We start from the raw sequence: 25271 nt of genomic DNA, 5'->3' as shown, positions 1-25271 counted from the left end.
ACTGTCCAGTGAGATGCGATGATCTCTCCCACCGTCAGAGGCAACCCCTGGCGCTCGTTCTCTACGTCAGTCAAGCAAGAGCTTATAACCGGTGCCTGTTACCTCCCGTGTTGGTTCAATGCTGTTAGCGATGCTGGAGTACCTCTCCAGGCGCGAGCTTGGGCGATTACTGGGACCCTGGGCTGCCCAGACACCAGTGTTCCCCTCTCGGCTTTACTGATATAGTCCAAAGGAGAGGATAACCTCTATGTCTGGTACCAGCTCAGCTGCAGGAGTTGCCAGGTCAATGCCAGAAGTTGACACAGAACTGCCTTAGGACTCCCCTCCGGATTTTCTGTCAGGGTTTACTCCCTTAGCCTTGCTCCTTTCCAGGATAACCCACAAGGCAGTGGGGTATGGAGAACGTGGGTATGGTCCCACTACCTCTTGCACCTCCCTGGCACCACATGTCCCCAAAGCTCCCCCGATGACCTCCTCGCCTCCCCAGCACCCTCCTCCCCACCCCTCTGCCTCTCATCAGCTACCATCACCCCCAGATCCTCCCTCCCTGTCCCTTTTTTCCCCCATCCACTCCCATGTCTCCCAACTGCACCACACTGCCCTCTATCAGTTCTCGTTGCCCCCAGGTCCCACTTCCCCTGGCCTCTCCGCACCTGGCAACACGCTGCTGCAGCCCCACATCCTCCAGGAAGACGCCGATCTTGCAGCCCAGCTGCACCCTGGGTCCCAGCCAAAGCTAACAACTCTTCATCTGACTACGGCTGTCCCTGGAGCCCCACAGATCTGGTGCAGCGCATGCATGCAGGGAGTGCAAGACTGGGCCTGGAAGCCATGCAATCTGAGCCAGCACGCCGCAAGCAACCTCCATGGGTGCTGCCATCCTCACAGCCATACCAGACACCCCCAAACCACTTGCCCACTACTGACATCCCTCGATCTTGGCCCCCCCCGGTTCCTCATGCTGCAGCGGGTCCCTTAGCTCCCTCTAAGCTCCCCCTCTAAACTCTCCACTCAAAACTCCCTCCTGTTAGCAACCACCCTCTTCACATGCTCTCTGGTCACTTGCCAGCAGGTCTTTAGAGCTCTGGCCTGCCTGAGAGAGCCCCTCCCTCTGACTACCGCTCAGCCAATCAGCACGCAGCCTGAGCACATGGCCAGCCTGAGCACATGACACATGTAAACATACAACACATTACAAACCATTGCGTGCACTCTGTTCTTAAAATAGGGGTTACAAAAAGTATGGTTTGACGTTATTTATTAAGGACCGCCTCGTATTCACATGCATTGCAGCTCTTGAATTATTGAGTGCCTTCCCGAATTAAAAAAAAAAGGCTCTTGCAATTTTTCTGGTTGTAAAACAGAGCACTCTGCAATTAAGAGAAAAGCTTTACTATTATGTAGCGGTTGAGAGTATATTGTAAGTATCTTTGAAAAACTTGCCAAGTAATATCTGACTGATATGTACTGAAAACAATTAAAGCTTCTTAATATGCACTTTTGACAGTAATTATCAAGACAAGAGTCCTGAATGTAAAGTAAATTTTCTACAGGTACTGAAGCAAACATAAAATTAAATAGTTTTTATTTTGGTGGTGGCAACTATTCTGTTCTCTATACCATAACCGTGATATCTATCATTTATATTAGTTTGTAGATGAAAGGACTTAAAGGTAGCCAACAGAGCTAGATGGAGAACGGTGAGACTGATTTGTGTAAGACTGAGATTTCAAAATATACTTTTGTTCCAATTTGGAATGTAAAATTAAAACTTCTGAGATTCTCCATGAAATACAATTACAGTTTTCCATCCACCTTTGCCAAGAGCCCTAGACTCCCAACTACTTTTCAATGAGTGTTCGGGGTCCTGCAACTCCCAAGACTTCCATTCTTTGAGCTAACCATCAGTCCACTGGGTGAATGTATGAGGAACTGGAACCCAAAAAGCACAAACTTCCAAAGACCTGTGTGGGAAAGCTGCCAAGTAACCAAGCAGATTTATGCCAGGCAGTGTTGTGTGGTTCTACAAAATTTTTACTTTTTAATTAACAGCTTTGCCTTCCACTATCTCTGCAATGGAAAAGTCTAGGTGAAGATATGAATAATTTTGTTTCTTCTCTGAAAGCAGAATGCCAGAGGCCTTTCCAACATCCAGATAATGGAGAGTGGATTCCACCTTGGAGGCATGAGGTTTTTAGAAAAAGAATACTGGCAGGTGGATTTGTTGACCCAGCTGATTAGTAGAGCACTCTCAGCTAAGTTTGTTCTTCTACCAATGATGCACATTCACATGTGCCTTGGTGAAGGTTGAAAAAAATATTCCACACGTGGATGGGAAAGACTAGAGGGAACACTGTTGCTGAGCTCTTCGATCTTTTTGCAACAAAGAAAAACCTAGGAGACATCTTTAAAGTTTTTGTTCCAGCCAAACAGAAGGCATTATTGACATTTCCTTTACAGGTTATTTGAACGTGAGTAATAATTTCTATTTTTTAATGTGATTTGGCAAAGTTGGATGTGAGTCCAGAAAAAGCTCTCAGAGAAAGTAACCATGTCATAGGTGCCAATCACATAGACACCATATCCAATTATAAGCTCAACTGCTTTATGAATGGTATACATATTGTATAAACATTCTGTTCATCATATTAAGAAACTCCTTCAAGACCAAAAACATTCATTAAAAGAAGAAAGAATTGAAATCAAAAGTGATCTCTTACAAAGTCTGCAAGGTCTTCTCTTCATGAGCTAATAATTTTGCATTTTCACATAACTTTTGGAGTTGTATAATATGTTCTGGATTGTCAGTTCCCATTCCCATAGACAAAATCTCAGATCGAATATTGTATTCATTGATAGAAGTCTTCAAACCTGAAAGCTTGGTAACCCGGACCTTATATGAAAGAAGATATATGATGTAAGTACAATTGTTTTTATAAGTAACAATCTATCTCTAGCTTTTCTATTAACTTATATACTAAAACATTAGGCATATACGTAGCTCTACTATGAATACAACCTAGTTTACTTCTAGCTAAATAGAATAATTATTTATTTGTAATGTTTTGCAGTAATTTCTTCTTCTCTACTATGACAGCGTATTGATGAACACTGTTGAGGTACCACACACTTTCAGGAATTAGTAACAGAGAGTAAGCCGTGCTAGTCTATACACTATCAAAACAAAAAGCAGTCAAGTAGCACTTTAAAGACTAGCAAAATAGTTTATTAGGTGAGCTTTCGTGGGACAGACCCACTTCTTCAGACCATAGCCAGACCAGAACAGACTCAATATTTAAGACACAGAGAACCAAAAACAGTAAGCAAGGAGGACAAATCAGAAAAAGATAATCAAGGTGAGCAAATCAGAGAGTGGAGGGGTGGGGGGGGAAGATCTGCATACTTAACTCAATCTAATTCTTGATCTAGAGCTAGAACAGTGACTGATTGTTACCCAGATCCAGGGAATTTAGCAGCCCATGGAAGTAATGTTCTATTGGCATTCATTTGGGATTACTTACGTCATTATTTGCAGCTTTGCAGCTCTATCTCAATATATTAGATATACATTCACAAATGTGTGTTCACACACACACACACACACACCTCACACCCCTTCCAATAAATATTAAAGAAAAGCATTTACTGAACATTTATTGGGAATTCAGATAAACATTCCTCAACAATACTACTAAGTACTTACCATTGGATCAACCCATACTGTATTTCCCAAGGCAAGCACTATTTTTGCTTCATGAAGTTTTCCTTGAATTTTATGATGAATATATCTAGTAACCTAAAAAAACAACTCCAATAATATTTAAAGTCAAATCAACTACAGATTTCATATCTATTTTAACCTAAGAAGATTACTAACATAATTAACAATGAAATTGGGCATTTATCAAATAGTATAAACAATTTTGGAGCAAACCATATATAAACTACGAAAGACATACATTGAAAAATTAGAAATCGCATTAATATTGTATGATTTAAGGGAGCTGGCCTAGAAATCTAGTGAATTATGTTTTACCATTTGCAATATGGAGAAAACTGAAGTACAGGTCAAGGTTATCAGAATCTGTATCTCCAGTTGCCTCCGCCAGTACCAAGGATCTGTGATGACAAGTGCTGGAAGAGGCCATTGCATAGATGGAAGACCAGTGGAAGGTCATCAAAACAAAAGGTTGTGAAAAGTATTTTGTCTGATTCTGAGAAGGGTTCTCTCAGAAGCTCTGTCCACAAAGAAACAGCATCAAGCATTTATCATGGGGGGGGCGCAATGGTAATTAATGCAGGCAAGAAAAAGCTTGTTTTTTTCCTAAAGGCACAGGAATATTAAAATCTCTCAGTAACAGAAGATCTCTTAAAATAATTAAATTTACTTACAACACTGATTCCTAAAAATTAAGGATTAACTATGCAGAATATCTACCAAAAATATCAGCTCCATTTAAGTGATTCAGAAATAAGGTTTCTGAGCTTGAGTTAAAAAGAGAAACATAGAATATTACAGAAAGATCACCTTTGGGTTCCATTCAATTTCATTATCAATGGGTTTCACTCTACTAACAATAAACTCCACAGCCTGTGGGGGCAAAATTTGAAATCTTGCAGGTAAGTGAAACAGCTGATGACCTTGAACTTGACCAATTCTGCCTTCATCTATATACTTGATACTGACATAGAGGAAATTATTTTCTTTTTGGGATATATCCAACACTTGAACCCTTAAGCGAGAAAAGAAAGATGTGAAAAACTACATTCATTTTCCAAATGAAATACAATACCAGAATTACAAAAATGAAATGATAAATACAATCTTAATCTATTGGGTTTTGCTTAATATTTAGGGTGACCATATCTCCCTGTCCCAAATTTGGGATAGGGAGGGTCGGCTCCCCCCAGCTCTACGAAGCCCCAGGGAGCTGGGAAGGAGGCGACAGCCGTTGGACCTCCCCGAGCCCTGGGGAAGCTGCAGCCAGTGGTGCTCCCTGAGCCCCAGGGAAGCAGCAGCCCCCAGAACACCCCAGAGAAGGGGCAGCCTCCAGCGCTCCCTGGGACCCCGGGGAAGCAGCAGCCGCCTAGGCTCCCCCTGCTTCCCTGAGGGTCGGAGAAGTGATCTATGTGCTCTCTGCACAGCAGATGTGCTGGTGGAGCTGCTGGCGGAAAAGGTCAGTAGGGGAAGGGCCTGAATTCGGAACAATTAATCCCTTTTAAAAAGTAAGTAAACATGCCTTTTTGGTGTCCCAAATACGGGATGGATGGTCACCTATTAATATGTATGAAAATACAATACACTCATCCCTCACTATATGAGCACAACTGGTTCCCAGCTTTCTGCTCATAGGCGAAAACTCGTAAGAGGGACACTAAATTCCCACTAAAATACATGTAAGTCTCTGATTGGTTCCTAATGCTCCTAAACTGGCGAAGGAGCGGGAGCAGGCGGCGCTGCTTTTGAAAGGTAAGTGAACCTTGAGTTGGGGAGGGTTAAAGGCTGGGGGCAGTTTGGGGCCATGAGCAGGTGGAAGGGTTAAAATCTGGTGGTGGGTTGGGTCCGTCGGGGGTGGGAGATGACAGGCAGGGGCTTTCAAACTGCCCTGGTTTGGGGCTATGGGGCCGGTGGGGGGAGGCGTGTCAGGCTGTGGGGTGTTCAGGCTGCCGTGGTACAGAGCTGTGGGGCTGACAGGGGAGTCTGGCTGTCACGGTATGGGCTGTGGGGCCAGCAGGGCAGTCTGGCTGTGGGGCTGGCGGGGGGTCAGGCTGCAGTGGGTTGGGGCTGCAGGGGGTGGGTGTCGGCCTACGGGGTGGGGTAGGAGCTGCAGGGAGGGGGTACGCTCGTATTAGCAGGGATCAGTTCACTCGTCGAGTGAGCTAACGGAAGTATGTGTCCCTCGTTTAAGCAAGTACTCATAAATAAAGTACTCTTAACCAGGGATGAGTATATAATCATATTAAATAAAAGTATGAGCTATCTAATTGATAGACACAGTGGGTAATACTTTATTGGACCAGCTTTGGAGGGTGAGACACAAGCTTCTGAGCCATACAGAGCTTTTCTTCACCTTGTTTCTAGCACTCTAGCACTGACACATTTACAACTATGCTGGATGGGACCTAAGAGGCATTGTGCAGTAAGTATACAACACAACTATTTTACACAGACTTTAGATAATCACATATATTATTGTGCTGTGTTCATCTGTATCTGTTGGGGTAGGTTCTAGAATGTTCCCCTCCCCCCACCATGCCAGCTCCAGCCCATCCCCTAGCCAGTGCTGGGCCTGGCCCAGCCACCCAACAGAGCCCCCCTGAGACAGTGCCATCTCCTCCCCCACCTAGTGCAGCCCTGGCCCACTCTTCCCCCCCACACCATGCCAGCCCCAGCCCCTTCCCCAGACTGCATGGAGTCCGGCCCAGTCCTCCAACCAAGCCCCCCGCACTGTGCCAGCTCCTCTGCCCTGGCCAGCTCACGGCACAACAGAGTCCCTGAACTGAGCCTCCTCACATTGTGCCAGCCCCAGCCCCTTCCCTGGCTGGCACAGGGCCCAAGCCAGCCCCTGCAATGGAGCTCCTGCCCAGTCCCTTAAAGGAGACCCCAAGGCATGGTGCCAGCCCCTCCCACACCCAACACAGGGCCCGGCTCAGCCCAGCTCCCCTCAACAGACTCCACATCCTGCACCATGTCAGCCCCATCCCTCCCCCTGCCAAGCCTCCAGAGGAGCCCCCCTGCACCGTGCCACTCCCTCCTACATTGACTGTATGGCCCAGACCCCCAACAGACACCCTACCTGCAACATGCCTACCCTAGCCCTGCCCTGGCCAACGTGCAGCTGGGCCCAACCCAGCCCAGCCCAGCCACAGACTCCCCTGCACCAATCCCTCCCCTGGCCAAGCCCCCCAGAAGACTCCCTCCTCAACAGCCCCAGCTCTAGGCCCAGCCTAGCCCCCACAGCAGAGTCCCCCCCCACTGTGCCAGTCCCTCCCCCAACAAGCATGGATCTGGCCCACAGCCAGCCCCTCCCCTGACCAGTGTGGGTCCCAGCACAGCCCCGCCAAAGGACCCACCCTGCACCATAACAGCCCCAGCCCCTTCCCCAGCCAGTGTGGGGCCCAGCCCGTAAAACTGATATATATTACAACAAGTTTCTGTCTACAACTTTCTTCCAGTGCAACTTCCACTTGCAAGCAGAGCTGCAACAGGTCCTCTAGTGATCTCTTGTAGTCCTTTGAATAATGAGGTTTCTTCAGAGACATACACATAATTCAATAAAACATATTTACTTTTAAAATACTCCGGGATTTTATTTTTAAAATAATTCCTTCCAAATGAATCTGAATGTCTTACCTGTGGAAAACATCTCCTTCTTGTACTCCATACAGTGCTTGTTTCTCTACCATTTCAGCTGATACTTTATTCCTGACTTTCTTAAAATATTCAATCATCTCTTCAGCAAGAGTTGCATACTGATCCTTTTGCTTATCTATTATGCGACCAAAGTAGTTTGTTGCATCCACAATATAGAGAGGCAGTATCTGACAGTGTTAAAAAATATATATATATACAAAAGAGGACAGACAACTCATGAAATTAAATTCCTTAGCTACACAGCCTTTTAAAGCTAAACTGACTGATTTCATTCCAGCACTGCTCAGTAGTACCAACACCTTACATGAAAAGGAATACCATGAACTGGGTCTCAGTCCAGTGTCTAAGGCATATTCATTTTGGACGAGATATAAAACAACAACAACAGTTCATAGTATACAAGTATCAGAGAGGTCGCTGTGTTAGTCTATATCTTTGAGAACAACAAGAATTCCTACGGCACCTTATAGACTAACAGATATTTGATGAAGCGGGTCTTCGCCCATGAAAGCTTATGTTCCAAAATATCTGTTAGTCTATAAGGTGCCATAGGACTTTTTGTAGTTCATAGCATACTCAGTATTTGTATAGAGGTCAAGAACTGAATAGCACCCATGCTTGTTGAGTTGTTAAAAAAATGAACAGGGAATCCAGATGGTCCAGCTGAATTCTAGTAGGGTTCCTCTCCCACCCAGATAACTCACTGGCAGGATTAGCAGGGCAAGGATGAACTTGTTTTGGTAAGTAAGACTTCCAAATATGACAGAAATATACTTTAAAATTATAATCAATATTTTGATAGTACTTAGAGCTGTGTAGAACTTTACATTTACAAAATGCTACGCAATAACAATAACATCATCCCTGAGAGGGAGCTAAGTACTGCACCCATTTTATAGATGGGTAAAGAAACATAGTGCAAGTGATCTGCCAACATTCACACAAGTCACCTGGATTCCTGTTCACTTCCCCCAGCTGAAGAAAGAAATTAGGGCAAAAAGGAAAGCTATAGGGGAGCAGAAGGGATTACATAAACATTCTATTGATACTGTTAATCATGTTACATAAGAATGCCAACTAGCCATCAAACCCGAGCACTGGCAGAGTTAAATAAGATAAATTCTAATTACTTACTGTGACATGTCCAGCAGTTAGTATAGTGTTATTTACCATCTTTCGGGGTAAGTCTATTTGTAAATTAACTCGATGACGATCTGGACAAATTCTCATATCCCTGCATATTTACATCATAATAAAAACAGTTTAAGAACAAGAGGGAGACACCAATTTAAGACAATACACTTAAATAATTTACACACAGTTTCAAGACAACTTAGCTCTAAATGTTTGTAAAAACGGTAACAGAGACAGAAGCTTTATAAAAACCATAAGGAACAATGAAGCAATAGCAGGCGTTCTGTCCTCCAGGCCCTGCCTACCAACTACTGGACACTCCAGAAGCTCCCTGGTGTACAGCCACTGGCATTACCCCCACCAGCAGGGAAAGTCACTTAGGTTGTTGGCCCACCTGGGGCATCCTAAGCTCGAAAGGCCCATTTCGCATGGTCCTTTAAAAAAAAAAAAAATTGTGACTGCTGCCTCTGCTGCTTGTTAACTCCAGCCTCCATCCACCCATGGGGTACAATGCAAGTACTTAGCACCAGTAAAGGCTATGGGTACCCACCCACCCACCCATTGCACTGCTTCCTGTGGGTGGAGGCTATCAGTGCTAGAATACTGAAGCCAGCAGGCTCTGGCCCCCGAGCCAAAGATGCCAGGCACCCAGACTTCTTCAGACACAGGGTCTAGCTGCCTTATGCTTGGACAGCTAACCAAATGGTCATCTTATCTGTTTCTACTCCACATCCTGAGCCACAGCTCTCCAGTCTTTCAAAAACACACACACACACACACACACACACACACCACTGCAGTCTGCAAATGCCTTCAGCTAATGGGTCACATGGCAGCCTGCACTTATATGGTATCATTCATCAGGCTCCACCTCTGCTCTCTTTATGTGTGGAAGTCCCTGGTCAGGACAGTCTGGACATAGTTGTGACCCTTCCTCACCGTGTCTCCAATGCTCTCGGCTGAATGTCCTTGTTGGCGTTCCCTTTCATGCCCCTCAGCCCACTATGTCCCTGGTCACAGACACACCAGCTGGGGCGCCTACCTGGGCCATCTGGCAACTGAGGCACTGTGGACAGCGAGAACCTGTCACTCCACATAAACATGCGCAAGTTCCAGGATGTTTGCCTCACTTGTATGGCATTTCTACCTCACCTCTGTGGCTACTACTTAGCGGTCATGACAGACACTATGGTGGCCATATATTAAATCAACTAGTGAGGATAGGGAGTGAGCTCCTCTCCACTTTGCTCTAAAGTTCTGCACCTGTGGGAATTCTGCATAGCCCACTCCATTCACTTGGAGACATCTTACAATCCAGGGGTCCAGGACCAGCTGTCGGATCATCTCTGTCATCGGTTCCTAGCCCATGAGGGATCAATTCGTACAGATGTCACCCACTCGGTTTTCCAACAGCGGGGCTTCCGCTGGCAGCACCTCTTTGTGTCATGGAGCAACTGCAAATGTCACACATTCTGCTCCTTCCAGGGCCTCAGCCCAGACTCCATAGCAGACGCATCCCTCCTCCTGTGGATCCCAGAACTTCTCTACATCTTTCTTCCGTGTCCCCTTGTGCACAAGTTGCTCTTCAAGGTCTGCACGCACAAGGCAGATGAGATCCTTACAGCCCCAACACGGGCCAACAGGCATTGGTAACCCACACTAAGGGAGCTTTCCGTGCCTCTGCCCATTTGGCTTCCCCTGGTTCTGAGTCTCATCATGCAGAGCTACGGTCATCTCTGCCATACAGATCTCTGGTTTCTACAACTCATGGTGTGGCAGCTTCATGGTTGATGCCTGCTGAGCAGGCCTGCTCAGGACCAGTACAGCAGGTCCTCTTCAGCAGCTGCAAACCATCTACATGATGCTACTATATCGCCAAGTGGATGCATTTCTCCAGTTGGTGCACCCAGCACAATCATGTGCCTCAGTCTACCTCTGTCCCACGGATGTCAGATTACCTCATATCAATGAAGCAACAAGGCCTTACTTCTTCATCCATCAAGGTGTATGTGGGAGTCATATTGGCCTTCCACACTGGGAAAAAGTGGATGTTCTGTGTTTGCACACCCCTTGGTGAGATGCTTTCTCAAGGGCATGGACCTACTTCACTTGGGACCTTACCCTGGACATAAGAACGGCCATACTGGGTCAGACCAAAGGTCCATCCAGCCCAGTATCCTGTCTGCCAAGAGTGGCCAGTGCCAGGTACCCCAGAGGAGGTGAACCAAAGACAATGATCAAGTGATTTGTGTCCCGCCATCTGTCTCCAGCCTTTGACTAAAGGCTAGGGGCACTATACTTTACCCTTGGCTAATAGCCATTTATGGACTTAACCTCCAAAAATTTATCAAGCTCTATTTTAAACTGTTAGAGTGCTGGCCTTCACAGCCTCCTCTGGCAAGGAGTTCCACAGGTTGACTGTGTGCTGTGTGAAGAAAAATGTTCTTTTATTAGTTTTGAACCTACTACCCATTAATTTCATTTGGTGTCCTCTAGTTCTTATATTATGGGAACAAGTAAATAACTTTTCTGTATTCACTTTCTCCCTACCATTCATGATTTTATATACCTCTATCATATCGCCCCTCAATCTCCTCTTTTCTAGACTGAAAAGTCTCAGTCTCTCCAGCCTCTCCTCATATGAGACCCTTTCCAAACCCTTAATCATTTTAGTTGCCCTTTTCTGAACTTTTTCTAATGCCAGTATATCTTTTTTGAGGTGAGGAGACCACATCTGCACGCAGTACTCAAGATGTGGGCGTACCATAGTTTTATAAAGGGGAAGTAAGATATTCTTTGTCTTATTTTCTATCCCTTTTTTAATTATTCTTAACATCCTATTTGCTTTACTGACTGCCACTGCACACTGCGTGGATGTTTTCAGAGAATTATCCACTATAATTCCAAGATCCCTTTCCTGATCTGTTGTAGCTAAATTTGCCCCCATCACACTGTATGTGTAATTGGGGTTATTCTTCCCAATGTGCCTTACCTTACACTTACCCACATCAAATTTCATTTGCCATTTTTCTGCCCAGTCACTCAGTTTGCTGAGATCTTTTTGAAGTTCTTCACAATCTACTTTGGTTTTGACTATCCTGAACAGCTTGGTATCATCTGCAAACTTTGCCACCTCACTGCTTACTCCTTTCTCTAGATCACTGATGAACAACTTGAACAGGATTGGTCCCAGGACTGACCCTTGGGGAACGCCACTAGTTACCCCCCTCCATTGTGAAAATTTACCATTTATTCCTACCCTTTGTTTCCTGTCTTTTAACCAGTTTCCAATCCATGAAAGGATCTTTCCTCCTATCCCATGACCACCTAATTTACATAAGAGCCTTTGGTGAGGGACCTTGTCAAAGGCTTTCTGGAAATCTAAGTATATTATGTCCACTGGATCCCCCCATCTGCAAGTTTGTTAACCCCTTCAAAGAACTCTAATAGATTAGTAAGACACGACTTCCCTCTACACAAACCATGCTGACTTCTGTCCAACAAATCATGTTCTTCTACGTGTCTGACAATTTTATTTACTATTGTTTCTACTAATTTGTCCAGTACTGACGTTAGACTTACAGGTCTGTAATTGCCAGGGTCTCCTCTAGAGCCCTTTTTAAATATTGGTGTTATATTAGCTGTCTTCCAGTCATTGGGTACTGAAGCTGATTTAAAGGATAGGTTACAAACCACCATTAATAGCTCTGCAATTTCACATTTGAGTTCTTTCAGAACCCTTGGGTGAATGCCATCTGGTCCTGGAGACTTGTTACTGTTTAGTTTATCAATTAGTTCCAAAACCTCTTCTACTGACACTTCAGTCTGGGACAGTTCCTCAGATTTGTCACCTACAAAGGACGGCTCAGATTTGGGAACCTCTGTAATATCCTCAGATGTGAAGACCGAAGCACAGAAATCATTTAGTTTCTCTGCAATGGCATCATCTTCCTTGATTGCTCCTTTTATCTCTCTGTCATCCAGGGCTCCCACTGCTTTTTTAGCAGGCTCCCTGCTTCTAATGTACTTAAAAAACATTTTACTATTGTTTTTTGAATTTATGGCTAACTGTTCCTCAAAATCTTTTCTGGCTTTTCTTATTACATTTTTACACTTAATTTGACAGTGTTTATGTTCCTTTCTATTTTCCTCACTAGGATTTGACTTCCACTTTTTAAAGGATGCCTTTTTATCTCCCACTGCGTCTTCTACATGGCTGTTAAGCCACGTTGGCTCTTTTTTAGGTCTCTTACTGTGTTTTTTAATTTGGGGTATACATTTAAGTTGGGCCTCTAATATGGTGTCCTTGAAAAGTTTGCACGCAGCCTGCAGGGATTTTACTTTAGTTACTCTACCTTTTAATTTCTGTTTAACTAACCTCCTCATTTTTGTATAATTCCCCTTTTTGAAATTAAATGCCAGAGTGTTGGACTGTTGTGGTGTTCTTCCCAACACAGGAATATTAAATGTTATTATATTATGGTCACTATTTCCAAGCAGTCCTGTAATAGTTACTTCTTGGACCAGATCCTGTGTTCCAGTCAGTACTAAATCAAGAATTGCCTCTCCCCTTGTGGGTTCCTGTACCAGCTGCTCCAAGAAGCAGTCATTTAAGGCATCGAGAAATTCAGATATCTCTGAATCCCGTCCTGAGGTGACATGTACCCAGTCAATATTGGGATAATTGAAATCCCCTATTATTACTGAATTTTTTATTTTGATAGCCTCTCTAATCTCCCTTAACATCTCAGCATCACTATCACTGTCCTGGTTAGGTGGTCGATAATATATTCCTAGTGCCATAGTCCTATTAGAGGAAGGAACTGATAATGATTCTATGGAACAATTTGGTTCATTTAGGATTTTTACTTCATTTGAGTCTATATTATCTTTTACGTATAGTACCACTCCACCACCCACACGACCCGTTCTGTCTTTCTGATATATTTTATATCCCTGTATGATTGTGTCCCACTGATTGTCCTCATTCCACCAGGTTTCTGTAATGCCTATTATGTCAATCTCCTCTTTTGATATGAGGTACTCTAGTTCACCCATCTTATTAGACAGACTTCTAGCACTTGTGTAAAAGCATTTTAAAAAACTGCCACTAGCTATATGTCTGCCCTTCGCTGATGCATTGGATTTTTTTTTTATGTGACTGTTTCTCATCTGATGTGGCCCATACTTTAGCATCTCCCATCTTCTCTTTCTGACTGAGTTCTAGGGAATCTCTATCAATGGAGTCTCATCTAAGAGAAGTCTCCGTCCGATTCACGTGCTCCCCTGCACCAATCGGCTTTCCCCCATCTCTTAGTTTAAAAACTGCTCTACAACCTTCTTAATGTTTAATGCCAGCAGTCTGGATCACCTTGTTTTGGGTGGAGCCCATCGTTCCTATATAGGCTCCCCCTACCCCAAAAGTGTCCCCAGTTCCTAATAAATCTAAACCCCTCCTCCCTGGTCCTCTGAGTGTGTACAGGCCCTCCCTTTGAACCACTAGCCACTTGCCCTCTCCTCTGCTTCTCCTGGGAAGTGCCTTTCATGGTGGCTACCACCTCTGCCAGAAGAGTATCGCAACTCAGGACTCTCATATCTGAGCCCCTGTACACAGTGTTCTATAAGAACAAGGTCCAACTTTCCCCTCACCTGGAATTCTTGCTTAAAATGATCTCCGGGTTCCGTATTAGTCAAGACATTTTCCAGCCTGTGTTCCATCTTAAACCTCATAGCTCCCAACAGGAGCAACAGCTGCACTCCCTCAATGTGAGATGGGTGCTTGCCTTCCATACTGACCAGATTAAGCCCTTTCATACAACCATGCATCTCTTTGTGGCCATTGCTGAATGCATGAAGGGACTCCCGGTGCTGTCTCAGCACATCTCCTCCTGCATTACATCTGGTATATGGGCATGTTATGACCTTGTGAAAGTCTCCCGGCCACCAGTGACAGCACACACTGCTTGAGCACAGGCATCCTCAGCTGCCTTCCTGATGCACTTGCGTCTCCAGGAGATCTGTCGTGCTGCTACATGGTCCTCTGTGCACATCTTCAGGCCTCACTATGCAACTGTGCAGCAATCTAGACGAGACACTGCCTTTGGGGCTGCTATCAGCTAAGCTGTGCTTCTGATCCCTTCTGTGGCGGTGCACAAGTATGGTGGCATAGTTGTGCATATCTGCTCCCATGCTGACACTCACACTGGCAGGGCTGACTGCAAGACTGTGTGTCTTGGCTCCAACTAGGCCTGCTTATACACTGTCATTTTCCTGGGAAGGCAGTGCTGCAGGTGCCCTGTTTCTCAGCGCAGCTGAGTCTGGAAGAGCTAGGCACTGCAGGCAGTAATCTTGCCAGAGAAGCTCTTGACTTGTGAGAGACCCAGTCTGAAGATGATGAGGTTCCCTTCCTGGAGCAACTTGAAGTCTGAGCCTTGTCCTTTGGTTCCAGTTTCTGCAAGTTCATCGCAGAGTCCTCAGTAAGGGGTTTTCCAACAAAACTATTTTAAGGCAGAGTTCTCTGTCACACCTAGCCTTGGCCTGTAGGTTGTTACAATGAGAGCACTTCTGCAATATGGGGCTCTCGCCAAGGCATCTGACACAGGAGGAACGTCCATCAGAGACAGGCATTGCATCTCTGCAAGTCTCACATTTCTGAAATCCACGAGTGCTGGGCATGGAGACCGTTTTCCTGAGGAGGAATAGACTCCAGGGAAGTAAAGGTTGAGGGTAGGAAGTCAATAAAGAAAAGCGCAATTTTTTATGAAGTTGGGGTAATGGTGGATGGTTGAAATTAGGGAAAGAACTGATGACTTTAAATGTACCATTTCTCTCATTATAGGCAAAGGAATCAGAACTGTTTGGAGCTCCTTCTGCTGCAAAGGACAATGGAGAAGGAATTGACACCATGCTCATAGTCAATAGATGCCATTGTAACCATGAGATGACTACTGCATGTGTGTGGTGTGGCTAGGCGCTGCTACGAAAAAGTCTCTGATCACCAGTGCCAAGGATGCACTGACAAATAGTTTAGAGCATTCAGGGACAGCCCTTGAAGAAGAGCCACCAGTTCTTTGCTTTTCAATCAGCTAACCTCACAGTCCCTTAACTATCAAAAGAAAACAAGCTGACAGTCAGGGAAGTAATGTTTTAATTGCCAGAGATACCCATTGTCTCATGGAGGTTTATCCCCACTTCTGGGATTAAATGTTATAGAATAATTATCACCACTCAGCAACAAAAGAACGATGACTGAAAATTAACTTGAAAACAATTCTCCGAAGGGAATTCTTATCAAATAATTGTTCAAAGTAGAAGACATTCAGCATGTTAGTATTTGTCTTACTTGCAAACACCAGATCTTTTAAGGTACTGACAAAGAGGCTCTGACAGTTTCAAATCTTCTTTTGCCTCAAGTATCCCTGCTGTGAAGTCATGCAGTTCCGGTGGAATTTCAGCTCCTGCATGTTCCAAATAACGCAGTACGCCTACTGCATGGCATCCAATTCTTTCTGTCAGCAGCAAGACAGATTTTGCCTTTGTATATACTTGTATATCTATAGAGGAACCCTTCAGCAAAAGGGAAAGAAATTTTTAAGTGACAAAATGTTCCTGTTAACAAATGAATGCTAGATAACGAAAGTAAAATGCTTATTAAAAGCCACTCAAACCTCTTCTAGTACATTCTGGAAGTTATCAGACATGCTATGTAAGCGCACACCAAAGACTTTTGGAGAAGCAGGAAAACTAAAATGAACCACACAAGTTGCATCAGTAATTCCCAAGGATGGCATACAGTCATCAGTTAAAACTGTAAATAAAAAAAAAAAAGAATTGAAATATACACATCATGTAAGTATTACAAAAAAAGGCATGTTACTTTAATTATCGTTGTCACAGCTGTTCTCTCTCTCATAATTTCTGAACCATGTTATGACTATTTTGAAATATCCAGTGGAACATCCACACACAAAAAAAGTTCTTTCAAATTAAATTGAAAGAACGCGGAGCTCCTTTCAAAAGCACTCTTCCACTCCCATTTCAGGGAGAGCGCTTTCTTTTGAAACCTTCTTTCATAAGAAAACGTGTGTGTAGCTGCTCCGCGGGCCTCTTTTTTAAAGAGGAGTCCTTGTGGTGCCTGATTTTTTTGATTCCTGGCCTGTTCTTTTGAAAGAGCAGATCACTCCTTTGATCTGCTTTGTTGCACGCAGACACAATCTTTCGAAAGATGTTCTTTTGGAAGAGATCTATCATCAGGTTGGAGGAGCACAGCAGAAGATCCAGAAAGCAGTGCCAAAGTTGCTACAGTGTATGGTGCCAATAATGCTAATGGTGGAGTGGGCAGCTGCCACTCAAATGCAGCCAGTGCCATACATGCAATGAGGTCTCTAGTGGCTTTGAAAGTACCTGGCACAGAGGGAAGATCTAAATTCTCTTCCACCACTACTGGCTGCAGAAAATCCACCTACACTGCACTCAACAGCTCTATCCAAGGTGCCAGAATCAATTGTGCTGGGTGTGAGGAGCTTGGACTGCACAGGCTTGGTATAGTGCAGGCAGACTTGGGACCTTACTAGACCTGCTGGAGGGGGAATGATCCCAGCCCTCTTCCTTTTTTGTGGTCCTGGGGAGTCAGACCAGTGCTGGGTGGATGAGCCTGTCTTACACATAGGACAGCAGCGTCAGTGGTCCCTTTGCTCATCCAGGTGTGGTGCCTAAAGCCCCTGCACCGAGACTTGCCTGATGAAGTCCTAGGGCAGTGGCTCAATTGCCAACTACATGAGGAGAAGTTGAAGCTGCTGAGCCCTCTCTCTTTTGGTTCTCAGCTTAAGTGCAGTGGGGTTATCTTGTAGATGACTTTCTCATGCGTACTATGTAGCTAATCTACACTACAAAAAGCTTGAAAGAACTATAAACATGAGGGACTAATGACTTGGAAAACAAGAGGTCAGAAGCTCCAATGATTGATGGTCGCTGGCACAAAGAAGGAACTGAGTTGGCATCAGGTAGGCAGGAGTACATATATGCCACCATGAAGGCATCACTAACAGGTGCTCCACAGCCAACAATGCATATGGTTACGGAAAATCTTCTGATGGCTGTGCGTGCATGTATTGGAATGCATATGAGCAACCATTCTTTTGAAGGCACAAAAGATAATATTCAAAGATTTAAGAAGTTCTAAATGGGCTGGAAAATTTCAAAACATTTCTCTACGATGGAGGACAAAGACAACAAGTTAATAAAAAAAGGGGATGGTTCTCTTGCATCTCCATTAAATATTCTCTTGAAATTATTTTGTGCACCTGTCAGTATGCGTTTGAGTGGCCAGAATATCAAGAAATATATCAGACATCTGCTAATGGAGAAAGACTACTGGGCTTTAGTTTCATTATCTTTGATGGGCACTGAATCCTGGTTCTCCACTCACGGAGACAGTATTGCAGAAGCACACTACTTTTCAATCTAGAGAGCTGGAAGAAATTAAGAATTTGAAGGTTGTTAATCATGAGCCTATTATCTGGATCTTGATTCTTGAATCCTGATATCCTGTGTGCTATGAGGCAAGATCCTCTCAAACTATGAGGAGTTTCCAAGTGTCTTTAATAGAAATCCCTCAACACAGACATTTTCTTGAGTGCTTTCAATAAGACAATCTAAAGAAAAGTTGCTTGAAATTCAGCTTCCTAGTGAATTACTGACAAAGGTTTAAGGGGAAATGCAAGTCACACCACAACATGTCAAATTAAGTGTAATAAGTGTAAATTATTTTTGGAGGACTTCTGATATTGAGTTTTCGTCACAAGAGCATCAGCTTGAAAGAGATCACATTCTTTTTGGAAGCCAGCAAATGCCAAACAAAAATCTCCCAAAAGAGCATTTTCTGCCTTTCAGCACTCTAGAAACATTAAGCAGAAAGAGAATAGTTTTGGAACTGTTCACTTTGATTAAAGAAGGCGGAACTATTTTCAGTGGAGATGTAGAATAGAAGAAAAACGAGGCTATCCATCCGTTTTACTGGTATAGTTTGACAAGACACTTTACCAATGAATCTCTGTCTTAATGAAACCACACAATAAATTATCTTCTAAAATGAGTATGTGAAAATACTGCTTTGAAATTCTCTCTTTTCAAAGGTATGCTTTTGAGAATGCATGGGATTCTGACTATCAATTTGCTTGATAGAAGGCTGACTTTTTCCCATAAAAATGAAGCGTGGAGATGACTACTGTAACCCACATACAATCCAGGAGATCAAAGGGCAAAATTTTGTACAAGCACTGGCAAGTAGGCTCAGCATAGACCTCAGAGTTTCGTAATACATAAAAAGCTAAGACGACTGCTCTAAAAAGCAGTGGAAAAGGATTCAACTTTAAGAAAATAAGTACATCATAAAAAGTCATGAAGCAACGAAACAAAAGGGAAGTTCCTGCTGTCTCAAACTGTGACTCTACCAAATAGCTTCCCTAGTGTAAGTCAGCTTAACTTGAAAATAAGGTTGCTTTTATCAGAATTTCCAAGCCACACCAGATTGTCAAATTCAAAGCCAAGTGCTTCCTGCAGAAAATCTGACATAACTTAGCAATGAGTAGAGTAATACACATGTAAAGTACCATTTTTTCATTTTAGTAACATAACTAAATTAAACATTTATGCTTGAGTTCTTCTATAGACTCAATAATGATGAAATGCTGCTGTCTGTGGACATTCTTCAGAAACAACGTTATAGCAATGACCTTAAAGTTTTTTAAATGACAAACGCAAAAAAGAGCGTACTCACCTAACACAATATGGGTGCCAGAACTAATTTTTTTCCCCCATTGCTCAATGGCATGTTTGAAATAAAACTCAGTGTCTTTGTGTACTTTCAAACAGTACATGGAACTGCTCTCCACTGCCTAATGATGAAATATAAGTTATGAGATTTTCCAGAACTACACAACACAAATTATATCTGATTACCAATTATTATTCTAGCAGAAACAATATTCTTATTCTACTCATACATTACTTATCTCCTTGGCTCATATTTGTAAAGAGTACCCACAAAATCTTTTATTTTGAAATAATTGTGCTGTATAAGTTTTTAAAACTTCAATCATCTAAAATGTTAAAGAAACAAGCTTTTTATTAAAATAAATTTGGTGTTTTTCTTATTTAAAGTCAATCCTCTGATAACAGAATTCTATTTAAATGTTTTTGTGAAGACGTGGGTTATCTTACCAACTAAAATGTCTAATGTTTTTGAATGCATGGGTCACTCAAAAAATAACTTTGGAAGATTTCAAATTTCTGTGGACTTAGTCCTCCATTCTGATTAGAGGTAGAAGAAAATCTATCAAATAAATTATCAAAAATATTTACAAATTACATGTACACAATTTTCTGCTACTACTATTTCAACAATTTTCTAGAGAGATGAAACACTTATAAAGTGTGTCACTTATTGAAATAAACACTGTTTAGCGGTAATTTTTACTACATATTCAGATTTTTCCTTTCACACACTATTGAATCAAAAGAAGCACGCTGCTAATATTTTTAATTACTCAAGGCACAGATGCAACATGTCAAATCATTTTTGTCTAGGCAAGCATATACACTCATAAATCAATGACTGTAATAAGGCCAACTACCTGACGCCCTATGACAGAATCAGAAAAGTTGATTTCTTTAAACATCAGGTTTTTAATAAGTGAACCAAACAATTTTTTTAAAAAGTGTCCCTTAAATTAGTATTCCTCTTCACCTGTACTACAAAAATTCTTTTCAACCTTTTTTTAAACAATATTCTACTTATTTTTTTTTCCAACTGATTTGGCATACCTGCTTAAAATACTATCAAACATAAAACTAAAACGGCAAAAACAGAATGATTAACTGAAATGTCACTTGGAAATATTCTATCTCAACTACATAAATGGTTAAAAGCTACGTTAAACTTCACAATATCATGATGACAGCTATTACGATTCAGGGGTTAAGATTCTTGAGCGAACTACTGTTGCCACACTGTTCTGCTTCAAATGAAGAAGTTATTTTCAAACTTAGTAACACTTTTGAAGTCAAGCAAGGCCACTGGTCTGCACTATCTTGGGAGATATGATTTTTAACCGATACATAAGAATTCTGATCGAGTGTCAAGATAAACCTTAAAACAAGGGTTTTAATGTTCTTGTGGAATGAGACAAATCACTGCTACTTGGCTGGAAATACAAAGTTAAAATTGTTTTACTGGAGAGCAGAAAGGAATCCTATAAATTGCTAAGTGCTCTTTTGTTTGTTATGTTTCAGACAATGACTAAAAAAGCTATGTGCATATTGTGAATGAAATTACACACACAAAATCTCACTTGGAAAACACATTTGAACTTTCCAGGTCAAACACTCAATACTGAAGATATGCGCAACTTACAATTGCCTGTGTAAGGGAACCAGGCCATGTGAGGGTATCTGGATTATTTGCAGCTTTTCCACTGGGATTTTCTGAAGCACCCATGCTAGGAGAGGAGTTGGAATACATATGGAAAAGGAGCGTCCCCTTGGATAAGAAAGGCGTCATCGAAGGAGCAAAGTTATAGGCCTGCTCTGCAACAAAACTGAGAGCATTTGGCATTTTGCGCAGCTGCAAGAAGATCAACTGTTGGAAACTCCTAATGACTGAATATATATACTCATGATCCTGAAAAAGTTCAGGCTTAATGCATCTGCTGAGGTGGTTTGCCATCTGGGTATTTATGGTGCTGTGATGTAAATATTGTGTGATACACCAGTCATTGTGAAAGTGTTCCCCTTTATCTGTTCAGATAAAGTATGCATTCTAAGTTGGTGATGGGTAAAAAATAGAAGCATGCATTGTGAATGGCTTATAGTTCTAAAATATTTATGTAAAGACAGTAGGGATTCTGCAGAGGCAAATGGCCCAGGACAGAAAGCAAGTTCAGATGTGTTCTTCAACCTCACACTGATTCTTGGGAGACTGTACAAAAGACATCATCACACAGACATTGTCAAGCTGTGCCCATCAGGGGAGTGCACATTTTATCTTGTTTGGCATTAAATTAGGCCTATGCAGGACATAGTCTTTAGGGAGCCAGGCTTGTAAATACTGTATGTGTAATCCCACATGCTTGATGACCAAAGTCTTGGAAGCCATGTGGACCAACAACTGCAGAAAAGTCCTAGCAGTTGCCCGCAGAGTGTTTAATGTTGTAGAGATCAGACTGAAGTTAGGAACTCTAGTAGAGATGGTGTCACCTCAGCAGAACTTGGGGGAACAATAATGCCTAGGGAGCCCAAATGGAACTCATGAGGAAAAACAAACTTGTTGAGTTCCCTGATCTCAAGGGTAGGCCGCAGACCTACCCTTTGCCTTTGGGACTAGTAGAAAATGGGAAAAGAATCCTTGGCCCCTGAACTGAGGATGAACTCTTTCATCCAGAACGAGGGGCTCCAGGAGAAGGTGCTGCTCATAACAGGGGTCCCAGAAGAGGGAAGAGTCAGAGGTGCAAGGAAGTGAGGGTGTGTGTGAAAAGGGGTCCCTTAAGCCTGAAGACACATATGGGGTACCATTTTACCTTCCTGGAGGATAACAAAGCACTCTTCGTGACTCAGCAAGTCCTTACATTTAAGGAGAGAGGCCCAAGAATTGTAATTGTAACAGCTGAGGATAACCATGTGGCTAGCAACTGTTAGCAGCAAGCCCCCATGTGGCTAGCAACTGTTAGCAGCAAGCCCCCATGGAGTGAACCTTTCTCCCAAATAGGTCCAGGCACTTAGTGTCCTTAGATTTTGGGGTTGGAACCTGTTGACCCTAATCCTCCTTTTCATTAACTGTGTTTACCACCAAGGAGCAAGGGGAAAGATGGGTATACAAGTACTCAAACCCCTTGACCAGCACATTCCATCCCTCGAGTGGTAGGAGGGATGGAGGTAATTGTTTGCCAAGTGGTGGGAGTAGAGGACAAGATAGTTTTGTTAAACAGAAAGGCCACACCTGATTGGTCCCCCCCGAGTTGAGGATGTCTACCGTGGAATCATCTGACTCAGTGACCCCCTCCACAGAAGGACTGAGGCTAATAGCCACCCATTGAATGAGGTCCTGGAATGTGGAAATCCATGGGTGGAGGACCCAAAATGAGGGAACCAGCCACTGCCTCATCCAGAGAGGAGCCGGAAGAAGCCATCAGGTGTGCCTCCTACACCGAAACCCCTGGCTGCTCAGGCAGTGGGGTAGGGGAAGTTTCTTCTGGAGGAGTGGAAGGATGCGAGTCCCGAGGACAGCTGATCATAGCCTCAGGGGCCAGATGGGCGGGGCTGGAGTCTAAGGATAAAAAGGAGGCATAGTGCCCTGAGCCTGGTGGTATGCCCAAGGCATCCAGAATTTCCACTTGGATGGAAGCCACTGAGGAGTGCCTATGTCCCTGTGCAAGCAGGGATCTGCTGCAACCACGCAGCTGGACATGACTGAGGACCCTGAAAGGGGATAGGCAACACAGAGTGGGATAGCTGTGGCAGGGCCGATCCAGTCAGAGCTGTTGGTGGAGAGCAGTCAGCATTGAGCCTGGAGCACGAGACCTGACAAAATCAACAGGGAGAGCAAGACTAGTGCTGAGACAAGAAGTGCTACTGAGAGCTGGACTGGTGCTGAAATGGGGACTGGCATCAAGAATACGAACAGTACTGAGATGAAACGCAGCACCAAGATGAGGACTGGTGTTGAGATAAAGACCTGTGCCAGGAACAGGACTGGTGTGTCAAACACAAGCACCAACGAGGTGAAGCCTGGCAGAAGGTGAGTTCTGAGAGCCTGATCCATCAGGAACCCAGCATGTGGAGTCAGACCAGCACGGAGAGCTGTGCTGAGGTGTGCTGAAATATATCACTGTTTATGAATGTATATTCACATTTTTATATCAATTAATAAAGTTTTTACATTCTACATATACTCTTACATGTGCCCTTTTTTTTTGTATCAACATAACTGAAATTTCCATTGGTTTGGATTACATTAGACAGGTTGGGGTGAGGGGGCTGCTAATTGCAGGGATGAAAAGTGGGGTCCAACGTAAAACATTTGCTCACCCCTTGTCTACAGAAGAGAAAGGGGAGAAGCTGATGGTAAATCTTCAACTACCTGAACGGGGGGTTCCAAAGAGGATGGAGAGAGACTGTTCTCTGTGCTAACAGATGATAGAACAAGAAACAATGGTCTCAACCTGACCCAGGATTCACAATCTCTTTGGTTTTAAACTTGTACCTTGTATAACTTTCTTAGAAACATTCACTTTAATAAATCTTTTCTTCTGCTTTGTTTACCCCAGCAGGTTGCCTGTCCACGCACCCCTGTCTTTATGTCCTTCAAGTTGTCCCTGTCCGACTCAGCTCCAACAAGTATCCTGTAGCCTACTTCTGCCACCTACACTGCTTTTCACTTGAGTAAGTTAATTTGTGTCCTCTTCCATGTTGTCTAAGAGACAGCAAAAAGTGCACTCATAGTTCTGAATTTTCTACCCAATGCCACATTCACTCCAGAAAACAAACAAATTGCAGACAAGTTATGTTAAGGATCACACTCAGCCTTGTCAGACACAAGTAATGTGGAGATGCAATATATTCAGTGCAGACACAATCTCTGAATAAATTTTCTGCCAGACAGCCTCTAGCCAATTCCTACTGAGCATGTATAAATTGCAATTTTCAAGAGATTTAACCTAGCCAAGTTTTTGTGTTGACTCTCAATGAGCTGTAAGACTTAAACATGAGCAAAGCAGAACCAAATACTTTCTTGTAATTCATTCCTGGACACATTGATATGGCTAAAAATGATGTTTGGAAAGTTTGAGCAGAAGAAATGTGAAGAGTATCATTTCTCTCCCAAAGTGAAAAACCCATTCCAAAAGCCCAAATTTGCTCAGAAGCTGAGACAATATTACTATATCTTATTGCTACTTAAAACACACTCCATATCAATACATACTTTATAGGTTAATGTTTGTAATACTTACCTTATAGACCATTTCTGTTTCATCCACGGAATCAGTGAAAATTAAGGTCTTTTGAGCTTTACTGGGAGCAAAATCCAATATTTGGACTAATGTGGAGGTTCTCTCACAGTTCAAGCAAAACTGTACCACCTTATAAAAATGATAAAGTTAAACAGAATAAAGAAGCCTCATAAAATAAAACCATCTTGCTACACATCTGTTCCTATTCTCAGTATTTTGTGAATTTAACATATTGCATGCATACTACCTAAATCAAAAGGCATAAACCAACAACAGTACAGTCTGAACCTCTCTAATCCAGAACTCTCTCATCTAACAATATCTGTAATCCAGCATGATTTTAGTTAGCCGGATGCTCGTTTATCATGGGTTTGGCCAAGATTCCTGTGGTCACAAAGTTTGTTTACAGCCACCACTCCTGGTTCTCCATGTTCTGTGCTGTTATTTGGCTCTGACTTACCTCTAAATGGCCTCCAGTAAGCAGTGGCAGTGTTGCTAATGCTGTTAGTCAGTACTGAATTCCAATAGTCCTGCAAGTTCTCTCATCTAGCACTGGTTGGGTCCTGAGGGTGCCAAACTAGAGAGGTTCAAGCTGTAGCTATGAAGCTGCACCTACCTAATCATAAATCATGTACTATAGAGTTGCTGTAAATAGTATGTAGCAATATTGCCATGATAAATACATAGTACATGGTACCACCCACCCACATATATTCAGGCTATATGCACCATTGGATAAATAGATTTATCATGCATCT

General features: G+C 43.1%; 1 protein-coding gene across 5 annotated transcripts in view; it reads right to left on the bottom strand.

Annotated features, from left to right (window-relative positions):
- Nucleotides 1–25271, bottom strand: part of TDRD12 (tudor domain containing 12) — a 139290-nt gene that overhangs the window by 34387 nt on the left and 79632 nt on the right. For all 5 annotated transcript variants that reach the window (XR_012647420.1, XM_075008300.1, XM_075008302.1 and 2 more), the window contains exons 17-25: nt 24514–24642; nt 19287–19404; nt 16177–16316; nt 15852–16075; nt 8510–8609; nt 7355–7542; nt 4529–4733; nt 3704–3796; nt 2721–2893 (exon numbers count right to left, since the gene is read on the bottom strand). Coding sequence is in view for 4 of the 5 variants with exons in the window: in XM_075008300.1 (XP_074864401.1) it covers nt 2721–2893; nt 3704–3796; nt 4529–4733; nt 7355–7542; nt 8510–8609; nt 15852–16075; nt 16177–16316; nt 19287–19404; nt 24514–24642 (1370 nt within the window). In the remaining variant the exon portion in view is untranslated. The remainder of the gene's footprint in view (nt 1–2720; nt 2894–3703; nt 3797–4528; nt 4734–7354; nt 7543–8509; nt 8610–15851; nt 16076–16176; nt 16317–19286; nt 19405–24513; nt 24643–25271) is intronic.

Source organism: Carettochelys insculpta, chromosome 14 (genome assembly GCF_033958435.1).
Source record: "Carettochelys insculpta isolate YL-2023 chromosome 14, ASM3395843v1, whole genome shotgun sequence".
Classification (NCBI taxonomy): Eukaryota; Metazoa; Chordata; order Testudines; family Carettochelyidae; genus Carettochelys; species Carettochelys insculpta.
This window is presented reverse-complemented; position numbering and strand designations above follow the sequence as displayed.